Below are 14,098 nucleotides of genomic sequence, written 5' to 3'. Positions count from 1 at the left end.
CACCTTACATATAACTTACTGTCAATCTACGTCCGCAATTTGAAGCAAACTTGACGGAAAGAGTTGGCAAAGCGAGCGATTACCTATTAGTTACCTATAACTTACTCTGCAAATAGACGTCAAAACTTACTGTACAAGTATTTCCGTTAAATTGTAGTAAAGTTGAAAGGAAATTTAACTACAAGTTTGATTGTTAACTTGTATTCAAGTTGCGGCCGTAGATTTCCGTCAATTTGCTTACAACTGTTGTTGAGTGAAGAATTACCGCCAACTTGATGTATAAATTAACCGTAACTGCTGGAAGTCAACACTTACTGAGAAAGCGCTGGCTATCGGGGTACCTTAAGTATTTATATAGTTTAATTGTTTTAAAGATGGTGATTTTTTAGGATATTAAAATCAGCAGGCTTCTGACAATTTTTTAATTTTATTTAATAAATAAATATTTAAAAAATTTGCATTTAAAGTATTTAGTAGTTTATTTGTTAATAAAAATCACAAAACTTATCAAACGTCTGTTAATTTAAGTATAATGATTTTTTTAATATTAAAAAATATAAATAACTTTTGGTAGTTTTCTCAACAGTAAAATTCAAAAGCAGATCATGTGGTATATGGTAGACGTAACGCTCAGAACCTCAGAGTGAACGCTATATAGAAAGCTGCCTTTAAGCTTTGAGTGAATTGCGTACTGTTCGTATGTTGTGGATTAAAATGGCTAATTGTCAGGCTAGTTGGTGCTGTAGGTAAGTCAAGATGTAATTTTTTGTCGGATTAAGTTAATAATGGTTTAAAAATAATTTGTTAACACAACTGTGATAAGTGTTGCGATGATATTTCATTATAATTAAATGTCGACTATGTTTGTATGTTTATTTTTTTAGTGTAAAAGTTTAAGATAAAACTATATATTTAAATAAAAAAAAAAACATTCTTAAAAAATAACTGAATACTATTTATGAATATAAAATATTGAAAAAAAAATGAATTAGTGTTGAGTTGCAAATTCAATAATTAAAATTAATACTAAATTGTGATTAATTAATGTTTTTCGGTAATGTGTCGGGGCACATCACCATTGAATATGCCGAGATGAAAAAGCAGACTTATAGAACCGTTCGGAAAACATAAGTTCTTTGATTTGACTTATATTAAATACCACCAACTTAAACAAAATATCTAAATTGTAAAGATCATATAATTTTTTAATATATTTTATTGTGACATAAAATACGTCCACCTGTTTAGTTTATATTCAGTTGAAGAATTTCTGTGATAAAAATGAATTATTCTCTTGTGTCCATTGAATTTTATTAAAATGAGAAATGTCATTGTAATAATTGTAGTTGAATTTTACTTTATATTATAACAAAGGACTCTTTCTACCGTAAAAAATTAATTATTACGTATTGATAAATTTTCAGGATAAATCTAGTGTACAATTCGCTGGACAAATTCCGATGGTAAAAATATTCAAGCCCAAATACAAAGGGGCGACGTGAAGTAACGGGGACCAAAGTTATGGCTTCTGGTACATCATCTCTAGATAGTGCTGGAAGTAGCGGTAAATATTTATTTTATACACATCTATATTTTTATTATTTTTACTTTCATTTCATTTTATTTAATGAGAAATTTTTAATTTTACATCTAATTTGCAATGGAAAAAACCCAAGTGCTTCCATGTGTAACTGAATTTCTTTTCTGAGTGAAAGCTAGATGTTTATAAGATTCATATTTATTTCTTTCGGTAACAATTAGTTTTCTATTTATAAATCTACTTTGAATTTTTGTTTTTTTTTTCTCTATTATTATTATTACTATTATTATCATCATTATAATAATAATAATAATAATAATAATAATAATAATAATAATAATAATAAGATAAAACAAATAATAAATATTAAGCTATTTTTTTTATGCTACAGTGGTTTTTGTTATTATTCATTACTAGGGTATTGATTTTATACATCGTGAAATAATTAGAATAAAATCATTTACTGTCAAGCTTGTAAAAATATTTTCATTTTTCCAGATGGAGTCTTTAATATTGGTAAGATTTACATTGTTATTAATTTGAAAAATTATGGTTCCGCGACAAAATATCCCCGACATGATCTCCTTAAGACAAAATATCACAACACCTTTTGACCGTGTTGTGCCCTTTTATCATGGATTTAGTGTGTGTTTATTCGAAAGTAGACTAACACCGAGGACATTATGTCCGGGGATATTTTGTCGCGGTACCAAAATTATAATCACTTTATTATTTAACTATTTAGTTATTCACCACTTAATATTTTATTATATTCTCAAACACTGTTTTTTGTGTGCAATGCATAGCATTTTTATTTTTTTACTCGGTAGTTTTTGATCAAATTTACTTTAAAATTTTTTTCTTTATTTTTCTAAGATTAGTTACTTCAACAAATATCTATAAAAATCAAAAAGATCTTAATGAACTGTATTTTATTTGAAATTACAAATTGTATGTTGTTGCTGAAAAATTTCAATTTTATGTTTAAGACTTTTGAAAAGTTACCCCGTACTTTTTTTTTTGTGTTAATGAAATAAATTTGCAAAAAGTATAGATCACAGAAAAAAATATTTTTTTTTCCTAATAACTAAACTATTAGTTTATCTTATCTTAGAAGAACTTCTTAAACAGATCTTATAATTTATTTTTTCGTACGTATATCTTATCCCCATTTTTTTTTCGATTCTTGTTTTGCACGACTTTCAGAACGGGATAGTGGAGGCTACGGCAGTGTTGGAAGTCCAGTGGGAGGTCCTGAATGTCGTAGCGATTACGACGGATTGCAGGCACAATGTGATCAAGCTATGCACGAACTCCAGTTCCTTAGACATAAGCACTCAGATACAGTTAGACGGTTTGTTTGTTTATTTTTTCTTTTTCGAATTATCATTATTTTATAATCAATTAACTTAAAATAATAAAAAAAATAATAACAATAACAATCTGTGATATCTTTTTGTTAGTAAAGTTTTTTTTCTCATATTTTATACTGTATTGATCAGTTCTTTTGACCTATTTCTTTTTTTTTTTTTTTTTTTTTTTTATATAATCCTATAATAAACGTTAATCTTGAGTTTATGTGTTACCGCTTAACTATGTCACGTTATTTGCAAACTTAACAACATTCTCATGGGGCTCGAGGCTCTTGATACCCTATAGTATTGATTTTTAAAAATAAAAATAGTATAGCTGTCAAATGAAGGTTCGTCGCAGCGTAGGATTATTTTATAATTATAATCTATTTTTATTACAAGGTCGATTACCATCTATCACACTGTTAATAATTTTAATTTTAATTAGGAATGAACATACTATGAAAGAGTTGGAATATTATCGAGGACAACATATTGCAGCAATGAATCAGCTGGAAGCAACGTCACAAGAAACTTCAGCTCTTCGGGGTAAATATAGTGACCTTATCAATGACAAACAGCGGCTTGATCGTGAAGTTCAAGCACTGCAGAAGGAAGTCACTGAATTGAGATGCCAGAATCAAGAATGCCTTGTTGTAGATTCGGGAAACAGTGATGCTATTAATCAGCACTATTTATCGGTATTGAGAAAGTATGAAGCTCTTAAAGATGAATATGATGCTTTAAGAAAGCGACATGATGATCTTTTATCAGCACATTCTTCTCTTAAAAATAAGGTATTGATAAATAATATAGAATATATATTCATTATTATATAATTTTATTGGTATGATAGGTTTAATAATGAGATTATTGCTGTTTTTTTTTTTTTTTTTTTTTTTTTTTTTTTATATATATAGTTGGAGTTAATTGAAAAAGAAGCAGCGAGGTGGAAAAAAGACCATGATGATGTTATTCAAGAACGTAATAATGCATTTAGAGAAAGAAATGGATTGAAACAACAATGTACAGCCGCAATAAGACAATGGGATATTGCCCTGCGTGAAAGAAATGAATACCGCGAAGCATTGGCAAAGCTTCAACAGCAACATGAAGAAGCGGTTAAGGAAGTTAATCAAGGGATGGTCCTTCGCATAAAAGCTAGTAAAGATTTAAAACGTCTAACTGAAGAAAGAAATTCAACTTTACAAGAGTATAGGTTAATAATGGGCGAACGGGACACTGTTCATAAAGAGATGGAAAAGCTTGGGGATGATTTGACAAAAGCTTATGAAAAAATAGCAAAATTAGAAAATCAAAATAAACAACATGTTGATGAGGTAATTTTTTCCTCTTTTGTTTATTTAAATTTATTTATTAAAACATTAACTGATGATATTTTTCTCTATTTGTATAAATACATTATTTATGTTTTTTTTTCTATCTAGAAAAAAACACTTTCATTTCAAATCGAGACATTAAGACAAGAGATATCATCGGCTCTGTTCGACCGTGATAAATATTTACAACAATGTGAAGACTTAAAACATAAATTTGGTGATTATTCAGAAGACTCGAGTAGAGATTACAACAATAGATTAGAACTTCATTCTCATAATCGTGAACGAGATAATTCAAATAAAGAAATTGAGAGAGAGACTAGTACTCGAAACTACGCCAAACGTGAGAAAGAACAAATGGACAATTTAGATCAAGCCAATTTAGAGCTAGATAAATTAAGAAAATCTGTGGATACTTTGCAAGCTGAATTAGAGGAAGCATTACAAGAAGCCGAGGTATCAAAACGACGACGTGATTGGGCATTTAGTGAAAGAGATAAAATAGTATTAGAACGGGAGAGTATGCGAACTACGTGCGAAACATTAAGAGCAGAAAGAGATCAGGCTGTTACCGCACTCGCTAGAGCTCTTCGTGATTCAGATGATATTAAAAAACAGCGAAATGAAGCATCTAGAGAGCTGAAAGACTTGAAAGAAAAAATAGAAAATGGTGATCATTCGTTACGATCAAGTCAATATCATGATGATGATGGTATGGCTGAGTGGGATATTCTTTCAATTCCCATCGATTTTGGTAGAGTTTGTCAGGATGAAAGAGATCTAGGTTTTGTTCTTGCTGGTGGTCGCGAAGATCCAAACTATCCTAATGATACTGGTGTTTATGTAGCTAAAGTAACTAACGGAAGTGTTGTAGATGGAAAATTGAAAGTTGATGATTGTATTATTCGTGTTAATAATGTTGATTGTTCTACTGAATCGACGAGAAGAATTTTAGAAAATTTGCGTGATTTTGCAGTAGAATCATCGGTGACATTAACCGTTCGAAGAAGAAGAACTACTCGACGATCATTGAGAACAATTCAATTACCAATTGGTTCTGTACCGCATGGTATATCTTTAGAGCTTGGAATTTACATTGCTAAAATTTCACCAGGTAGCTTGGCTGCTACAGATGGAAATTTAGCTGCTGGAGATAGAGTTTTAAATATTAATAGTAAACCAATGGAGGGTGTAACTTCAACTCACGAGGCTATGTCTATTTTAAATGACACTTCCGTTGATGTATTGACGATTACAACCTTGAAGGGAATAGCCTTGTCATCAATACTGAGTACTGATACTATTGATAGTAGTTTTGGTTCTGATAAACAAAAAATGGTAAATAGTTGTTCACAAACAGAACAAGAGAGAATGATGTTAAAGGCAACATCAGATGATTATGAAAGACGTTATATTGCGTCCAATTTTGGTGATAGAAGTATCTATAAAGTATCAAAATCAGTTAGTAGTGAAAAATCCAGCGGAATAAGCAATGCTTGGGGAAATTTCCGTGAAAAAATAGATATTGTCACCGGTAGAAGACACAGTAAAGATAGAGATGATAAAAAAAAGCGTCATAGAAATTCAAGTCCAAATACATTTGAACAAGAACAAGATGCCATTGCTGAACTCGATTCTGTCATTGAGAGCTATCATAAAAAAACAAATAATGGAGTATTTAAAAGAAGTAAACGAAGAGGCACTGAGAAAATTGAGAAGATTGAGAAAAATGGAGGTACATGGCCAAAAGCTCGTGGTGGACCTTTAATCCAAAATGGTACTGGAACGATTCTTCAACCTCGAAAAACAAAAGAACGACTTCCATTGAGTGTACTTTTAAATCATCCACCCAAATACGAAAGCTTCAATTACAACCGTACTTTCAACCCGGTTCCGCTCTCAACGTTTTCAAACGTAAGCAATCGTCATACAGTATATAAAGCCGTAGAATACCCAATTTCAAATTTAAGTAAATCTGGTCAACTTTTTGGTCAGAAATCATTTTCTCCTGCTGTTCAGTTTAAGGATATGTCACTGGACAGCAAGAAGCCTTCGACGGAGTTCGAGACTACGGAGAGTCGGCTAAGCTCATCTCATGCACCTTCAGAGACAAGTATGGACTTTTCAGTAAAATCAACAGGTCGAGAGCCAGATTATGGTCACGCAAAACGACGTACCCAAAAGCCGTATACTTCAGGTAGTCATGAAAATCAGTCAGACGCTCTACAGCACAATCGCGTTCATTCTCAACTGTACCCCCTGGTGACGACTTCAGGATCTTCCTCAAGTGTGCCAAGACAACAGCTTGCTGGTAATTTTTCGTTTCCCCCATACGCGCACTCACATCCACATCCACACCAACAAAACTCTTTGCCGTCTCGTTACCCCTCGCCACCGTCCTTGCCTTCCGCACAGTCTGGAGAGTTCATTGGACTTCCAGATGTACGATCTTTTTGTTTTGAGCCCCCTTATAGTCCTGGACAACCAGGATTTGGTCATTTACATACACCATCTGTAGACTTGCACTATCACAAATCTCGAGGGCATCCTGCAGGTATCGCATATGATTTACCTGGATACACTCATGGTTATGAAGGAGGGACTTTTCCGAGGAAAAAAGAAAATCAGAGGTTTAGAATACCATCAAATCCTAGTGTTACATCTAAAAGTAGCGTTGGAAAACTATCCACGGGTAGTATTGAAAGAACATCCGAACGAGGTAGTCCTATGCCAACATTTCATGTTGAAGTTTTGAGTCCTGGTATTGGAGGTACTAACGGAGGAGGAGCTGTACGGGGAAATTCTAATGTAAAACGAGCTAGTATGCCCGATTATTTTACCCAACCACGACCAGCACCAGGAGAACTTCGAAGAGTCCATATTGATAAATCTGTTGAACCTCTTGGAATTCAAATCTCGTGTTTAGACAGTGGTGGTGTCTTTGTTTCCACCGTTAATGAACACAGTTTAGCTTCACAAGTTGGATTACAAATTGGAGATCAACTTCTTGAGGTTTGTGGTATCAACATGAGAAGCGCTACTTACGAATTAGCTGCACATGTACTCAGACAGTGTGGTAATTCTATCACGATGTTGGTCCAGTACAGTCCAGATAGTGAGTATCTTCAAGTTTTGTGGGAGAGAATAAAATTTCAAAGTATTTCTTTACTAACTTTTTTTAGCACTATTTTAACATTAATCCAATCATTAACATTTTTACAAGTAGTTTTTTTTCCACTTTCTTATTAATTTTATTTATTGAATCAGAATCGATAAAAATTATGTTCACAATTTTTAAAGCAAAAAAAAAAAGAAATAACTAAACACGATACAGCTATTAATTACAGTTGATAAGTGAATAGTAAATTTACATCGGTTCTGAAATAATTTATATTAATGAAATAATTTTTTGTTTTTTGTATAATTAGAATACAATGAGCTTGAAGGTTCAGGTACTTCAAGTTCTTCTGAGGCAGGTGGAGAGGAAGGTGCTAGTCGAAGTGGATCACCAACTCCTTGCAACAGTCCTGAAGCACCTCGAAAAACAACTTTAGAGACTCTTGAACCAAATAAACTTGAACGAGAAAAAATAAACACTTTAATGCCACCATCACGAGAGCGAGAAGTTCGAAGTTCAGCTTCAATGGAAGTTCGTGGAACTCAAGAGCGTGAAAGAGAAATTCGACAATCAGCATCATTAGATATTAATATAAGAAAACCTGAGCTGCGTAATTCAGCAACAATTGATTCTTTACGGAGCGCTGGTAATACTTTAACTCGAAGTCAAATAAATCAAGCGGTAACAACACTGCAACGGCAAAATGCTACAGTAAGAAGTCCAACACAAGAAGAACAAAATCAAAAAAGTCCACCAACTATTGAACCTCGATATTTATTTATAGAAACACGTAAATGTTCAAATCTTGGAATTTCTTTGGTTGGTGGTAATGGTGTTGGTATTTTTGTTCATTCAGTACAACCAGGTTGTCTCGCTGAAGATGCTGGACTAAGAACCGGTGATAGAATTTTAGAATACAATGGTGTTGATTTACGACAAGCAACTGCAGAACAAGCAGCACTTGAATTGGCACGGCCAGCTGATAAAGTCACTCTCGTTGCTCAGTTTATGCCGGAAAGGTACAACGAAGTTAAAGACAAACCCGGTGATAGTTTCTATGTCAAAGCAATGTTTGATCGAGTAGGTGAAGTTGGTGACAGTTTACAATTACGATTTAAAAAAGATGATATTCTATATGTTGATAATACAATGTTTAACGGAACTCCAGGACATTGGAGAGCTTGGCTTGTCGATAAAGCTGGTAGAAGACAACAATGTGGTATTATACCGAGTAAATTTAAAATTGAAGAAGAATTATTGTTAAGACGATCACTGGGTGACTTAGAAACTGATACAGGAAGGCGGGGTACTACCAGTGCAAGAAGAAGTTTCTTTAGACGGAAAAAGCATCACAGATCGTCAAGTAGAGATAGTAAAGAACTTTCACAGCTTACTGGAGTTAACCTTGGATGGTACAGTGACAGTGGAACTTTGAATGAAGAAAATGTACCAGCTAGTTATCAACGTGTTGAGAGATTAGATTGTAACAAAAATTTCAATACTTTTTTAACAAGATTTTTCATCTTCGTTATTTACTCAAATAATTTTTTTTTATTTTAGATCCAACATTGCGACCGGTATTGATTATTGGTCCATTAAATGAATGTGTAACAACAAAATTACTTCAAGAATTTCCTGGAGAGTTTATTCGATGCATACCAGAAGCAATGCATTGTTCACAAGCAACTCTTGAACAAGGAATACGAGATTTTCAATATGTTGATTACAGAAAAAAAGGAAGTTATTTTGAATGTACAACTGTAGATGCTGTGAAAGAAATATGTGTTAAAGTAAGTAAACAATAAATAGTTTTAATTTTATGGAATTTAATTAACTTAAAAAAAAAAAAAATAAATAAAAAACAATTAAAATTTAATTATATTATTTTTTTATGCAGAAATCCCATTGTATTTTGGACATATCTGTTGCCTCAATAGAACGTCTTCATAGGCATCAAATTTATCCAATAGTTTTGTTAATAAAGTTCAAGAGTACGAAACAAATAAAAGAAGTTAAAGATTCGAGATATCCTAGTGATAAAGTAAGCGCCAAAGCAGCAAAGGAAATGTATGAACATGCACTCAAATTAGAGGCTGAATATCGTCATTACATTTCTAGTAAGATAAAAAAAATTAATAATTGATTAATTTTCTAACAATATTTTTATTGGTGATGAAAATTGATTTTTTTTTTTAATGTTACAGCTGTTATCTCTGCTGGTGTAAATATAGCATACATATGTACGCAAGTGAAAGCCGCTGTTGATGAAGAGCAAAGTAAAGCACTTTGGGTACCTCGTGGACAAACTTGACATCAAAGGGGCCCCCACAAACCACAGTGGAAGTCAATCTAAATCCACCAGGGGGCCCCCTATGCCTGACACATATCATTCAAGAGAAACAATCACATTTTTTTCAATATGTCAACTAACTCAATGTTATCGTTTCTCATATTATTTATTCACGGTTTCTTCTCAGTTTTGAAGCTAACCATACCTGATTTTTATTACTTAATATTATGGAATTTATTTTTTTGATTTTATTGTACCATGTTTTATAATTTGTTATATCAAGTCCAATATATTTACAGTTTTGTTGGAGATAACTTAGTTAGTAGAATGATATTTAATATAGTATTGAAATGACTGCCAGTTATAATTAACTTTATTATTATTATTATTTCATTATTAATTTACATTCAATTCGAACATGAATAGCGAAGAGTAAAGGTTAATTACATATGGAATCATTGAAACATAAGGTCCGGTTTTGAATATTTTTTTTCATTGGTAGGTTGTACATTTTATGAAATAATTATATTATTATTATTAATATTTCTACTTATATTAAGCATATGCTGATTCTTGTTTTTTGAGTCTAGAAAATTCTAGAAACTTGAAAATTTTTTGGGGTATTTTTTGAAAATGATTTCTGATGAACATACAACTCAAACTATATCATAAACAATATATTTAACACAATAATTATTATTATTTCTAATTTTATTAAAATGAATATAATTAATGGAATTGATATAAAAAAAAACTCGCGTATATTATTCGTGAAATTGACTAAGAGAATTGTAAATAACTTAACTCTTTTTATAAATAATACTTTCTTGAAAAACGTCTCAAGTTAAAAAAAGTTTAAGAATTTTCGTTACGAATTCGAATAAAAAAAAATGTTTAGAAATTTAAAATATTTTAACGTGGGATCAACGTAAACAGGGTTATTACTGAATTATAATTATATAAGGTAGTATGTCATATGAAATAAATTGTTTTACGCACTTTTAGTAACTAATGCAAATGGAATTATATTTTGAATGAATCGACTCTCTGTTGTCATTCATATTTATTGTTACACTATCAATAATAAGAGTCATTCATTTTTTTAAATACGTTTTATCATATTCTCTATTTTTTGAAAAAAAATTTTTTTTAAGACAACAAAATTTTACAAATCGATTATAAAAATATTTTATCATCCTATAAAATATATATTTTTTTTTAATTTTTTAATCTAGGCGACAATATTTAATGTAGGTTAATTAATTAAGACTAAAAATTTTAAAAATACATGTACGATTATCCAGTGATTTCAAAGAATTAGTGCAATTGTAACATATCAATACAAAAATTGTCGGCAGTATTGAAATTACTGTGTAAAATTACAATTAAAAATCAAATGTATTCTTTACAAACTTTATCGTTATCGACTTATAATAGTGTAATCATTAACTTTATTTCTATATAAAATTAAACTTAAAGCAAAGTTGTTCAATTAAAACAGGATAAAGGTGATACCGTTGATGTTCTTAATCACAATTACTGTGATACCTATTAAAAGTTTTTACAATATTGCCATAGAATTCCATTAAGCTTCCTCGAATATTAATATATTTATTAACTATCAACTGAGATGCAATAATTGTTATCGCTGTTAGCGATTTTTGGCAATACTACGACGTATGATATATAATAATTCATAAATACCTAATATACAGATATATTATGAACCGTGATCTTTACTTCAATGATTTTGGAAATTTTCGAAGGATTATGCACCCTCTAAATGTCTTTTGAATGTGTACAAAAACGAATTTCTGTAATACCTAAAATCTTAATCCAACAATCATAACGCCGTAAAAAAATTGTTTTCCTGCTTTATTTTTTTTATGTTTTCTTTTCAATATTCGATTCGTTGAAATATATAATATCAACGAAAACCATGCAAATTTTCACACCATATTATTACTATTTTTGTTCGAGTGATAAAAAAATTTTTATTTATTTTCTATTAAAACTTTTGCAAATTAAAATTTATTAAACGTTTTTTTTTTTTTTTATTTTTTTTAAATGACACGATAAAATTTATTTAAAAATATGATTGTTCATAATGTTTTTCATACACGGATATTTTTTTGTATTAATGTTGATTTCTTTAGGTATATGACAATAACTTCCAAAATCATTGACGTGAAGTCCAACTTAATGCATATGAATTTATATATGTATACATAAAATATGCACTTTAGATACTACATATAAGCACTTTTAAATGATAATGTTGCTTAACATTATCAGCTGTAGCAGAAAGAAATTACTTTTATCTTGATCAATTGAATTTAATATATAATACAATTCTAAGATTATAAATATATACGTATAACTAAAATTTTTTAGCAATTTTACAATGTGACAATTGTCAAGATACTTACAAAATTTAATACTAATAATTCTTATTGTTGTCACTAAACTATTATTCACTCCATTTTCATATAACTGTGGTTTTTTACTTGATTTACAACAAATTAACAAATTAATTTAATAATGACAATCGCACACTATTATTAAATGCACTGAAACTAGTAACAAAATTTTTAATAAAAACAAATATTTTTTCTTCGATTTAGTAAAATTATAAAATTGTCTATTTTTATGAATAACAGTTATGGAAAAATTCGTCCAAAAAATTATAGTTTTTGGTGAATTTTAAATCATTAATGGTACTTATCATTGAGATTGTATTTAAAAGAAACTCTTTTAATAAAAAATCGGTTTTACAATAAACGTACCAGGTGTGTTAACAGTGAAATTTGTAGTCACATCTGTCATAATGTTAAAGTTCCTCCGTATAAGAAAGTGATTAAATTTAGATGTTTTTAAAGTGATTGAAAATTAAATTACGTATCTTGGTTGGTAACCAGATGAAAACAGTATGTTGTATAAGGTTGAACAAATTTATAATAATTAAGTAATCAAACAGATTAACTCTATAATCATTCATTGCATCTAGATATCTTGTAATTTTTCCAATGGATACCTCATGTACGTTCATTATAAAATATTTAAATTACTTTTTAATTAAGAAAAATTATTAAAACTTTTATCTGCGGAGGCAAAACTGTCCTGTGATTAAACGTATAATAATCTTACAAATTGTTAATAATTAAAGAAATATAAGTATTTTTAACGACAATGTTGATGCTTCAATTGAAGTAAATAATATTGATATTGTTAATAATTATTAATACATGAAATTTTGATAAATTGGAAATAGTGTGTAGAAATAAAAAACCTAATTTAAAGTCATTTTGCATTTTATCAGTATCTTTATTAACTATTATTATATTTATTTTTTTACTGTTATTTATTTTTTATTGTTATAAGAAAAAACGCCAACTTCCTGGCCCTTTATTATCCTTTCTTACTATTGCTGTTGTTAATTATCGATTAATAACAACAGGTGTGATGCATACCCACATAATATTTGTCTACATTTTAAAATGCCTCAAAAAATCTCTATTTTGAAAAATCCTCATTATGTCTCTTCAACAAAAAAAAAACCTATTTGAAAAATCTCTCAGGAAACAATTAATTACACAAATAAAATTCTCTATAGGGGAGAGAGGATAGGCAAAAGGGGGTACCCCAAAAAATTTAGTGAAAAAATGGTTTCTTCTAAAAAGCTTTTAAAATTCTTCAAGATTGATTTAAATGCCTCTCTGAGATGTGAAATTCTTAAAAAACATTTGTTCAAAAAATAAAAAGAAATTTTTTTTTATGTAACACGTTATTTACATGATAAGAAACAAATTTGAACTCCCAATCATCTTGTACATACAAAAAATTTGATGAGATCCGGAGTACTAATAATTTTCCATCAAAAGAATTTTTTTTTTTTAATTTTTAGTAGCTTATTAAGAATTCATAGAAGAATTATTTATAGTGATAAAAAAATGAGCTTGTCAGAAGAAAATAAAGTTATTGAACCAAGAAAATTTTTTACTTGACTTTAGATAATCGGTATCTTCAAAATAATTTTTTTGGTACAAGATTTTTGTCTTGACTCGAGTTACTTTTTTGTCAGTGTAGAACAATTCGGTGTATTCAAAATGAACTCTTTTTCATCTGAAGAACGTTTTTTTCTGTATCCTAAAAAAAAGTATACCCGGAAATAAGGGTTCATTTGATTCTTGAAAATACCTTTTAAGACCAAAATAGTTTTAGATGTATTAATTTTCTTGAAGCAAAGAGAATATTTCAATTGGATGTTTTATACTTTCCTCGTATGATTTGGTCTTATCAGTTTTAGTTTTTTAAACTAAGTGTATTATATAGAGAGAAACATTTATTCGAACTAGAAAAATTTTGAGGGGAATAGAGAAATGGTTCTGGAGCAAAATGATACTTCGAATCAAGAAAATTGATTTTGTGATGAAGAATTTCTTTTTTTTGTGTAAAAAA

The 14,098-nt window shown here is 29.7% G+C and overlaps 1 protein-coding gene across 7 annotated transcripts; it reads left to right on the top strand.

The window, feature by feature from the left end:
* Nucleotides 1-639: 639 nt before the first annotated feature.
* On the top strand, nt 640-12,827 carry LOC123272571 (disks large homolog 5). Of its 7 annotated transcripts, XM_044739449.1 has the most exons (12): nt 640-746; nt 1,425-1,564; nt 2,039-2,056; nt 2,747-2,894; nt 3,341-3,689; nt 3,813-4,232; nt 4,341-6,146; nt 6,252-7,347; nt 7,661-8,833; nt 8,911-9,140; nt 9,248-9,467; nt 9,555-12,827. In XM_044739449.1, the coding sequence occupies exons 2-12, from the start codon at nt 1,522-1,524 to the stop codon at nt 9,659-9,661; spliced, it is 5,610 nt and encodes a 1,869-aa protein (XP_044595384.1). In that variant the 5' UTR covers nt 640-746; nt 1,425-1,521; the 3' UTR covers nt 9,662-12,827. The 7 variants fall into 7 exon arrangements, with proteins under 7 accessions (XP_044595384.1, XP_044595387.1, XP_044595380.1 ...); XM_044739452.1 differs by having other exon boundaries at nt 4,341-6,543; XM_044739445.1 differs by having other exon boundaries at nt 4,341-7,347.
* The last annotated feature ends 1,271 nt before the right edge of the window (nt 12,828-14,098 follow it).

Source organism: Cotesia glomerata, linkage group LG10 (assembly GCF_020080835.1).
Source record: "Cotesia glomerata isolate CgM1 linkage group LG10, MPM_Cglom_v2.3, whole genome shotgun sequence".
NCBI classification, from domain to species: Eukaryota; Metazoa; Arthropoda; class Insecta; order Hymenoptera; family Braconidae; genus Cotesia; species Cotesia glomerata.
Note: the sequence above shows the minus strand (reverse complement) of the source record. Positions and strands in the feature narration are given on the sequence as shown.

Bases quoted from the DNA above. Each gene is read 5' to 3' on its own strand.
- LOC123272571 (XM_044739445.1), top strand. From the start codon at position 1,522: ATGGCTTCTGGTACATCATCTCTAGATAGTGCTGGAAGTAGCG. The intron at 8,834-8,910 runs GTAACAAAAATT...TTTTTATTTTAG, and splicing joins ACGTGTTGAGAGATTAGATT to ATCCAACATTGCGACCGGTA. The intron at 9,141-9,247 runs GTAAGTAAACAA...TTTTTTATGCAG, and splicing joins TGAAAGAAATATGTGTTAAA to AAATCCCATTGTATTTTGGA.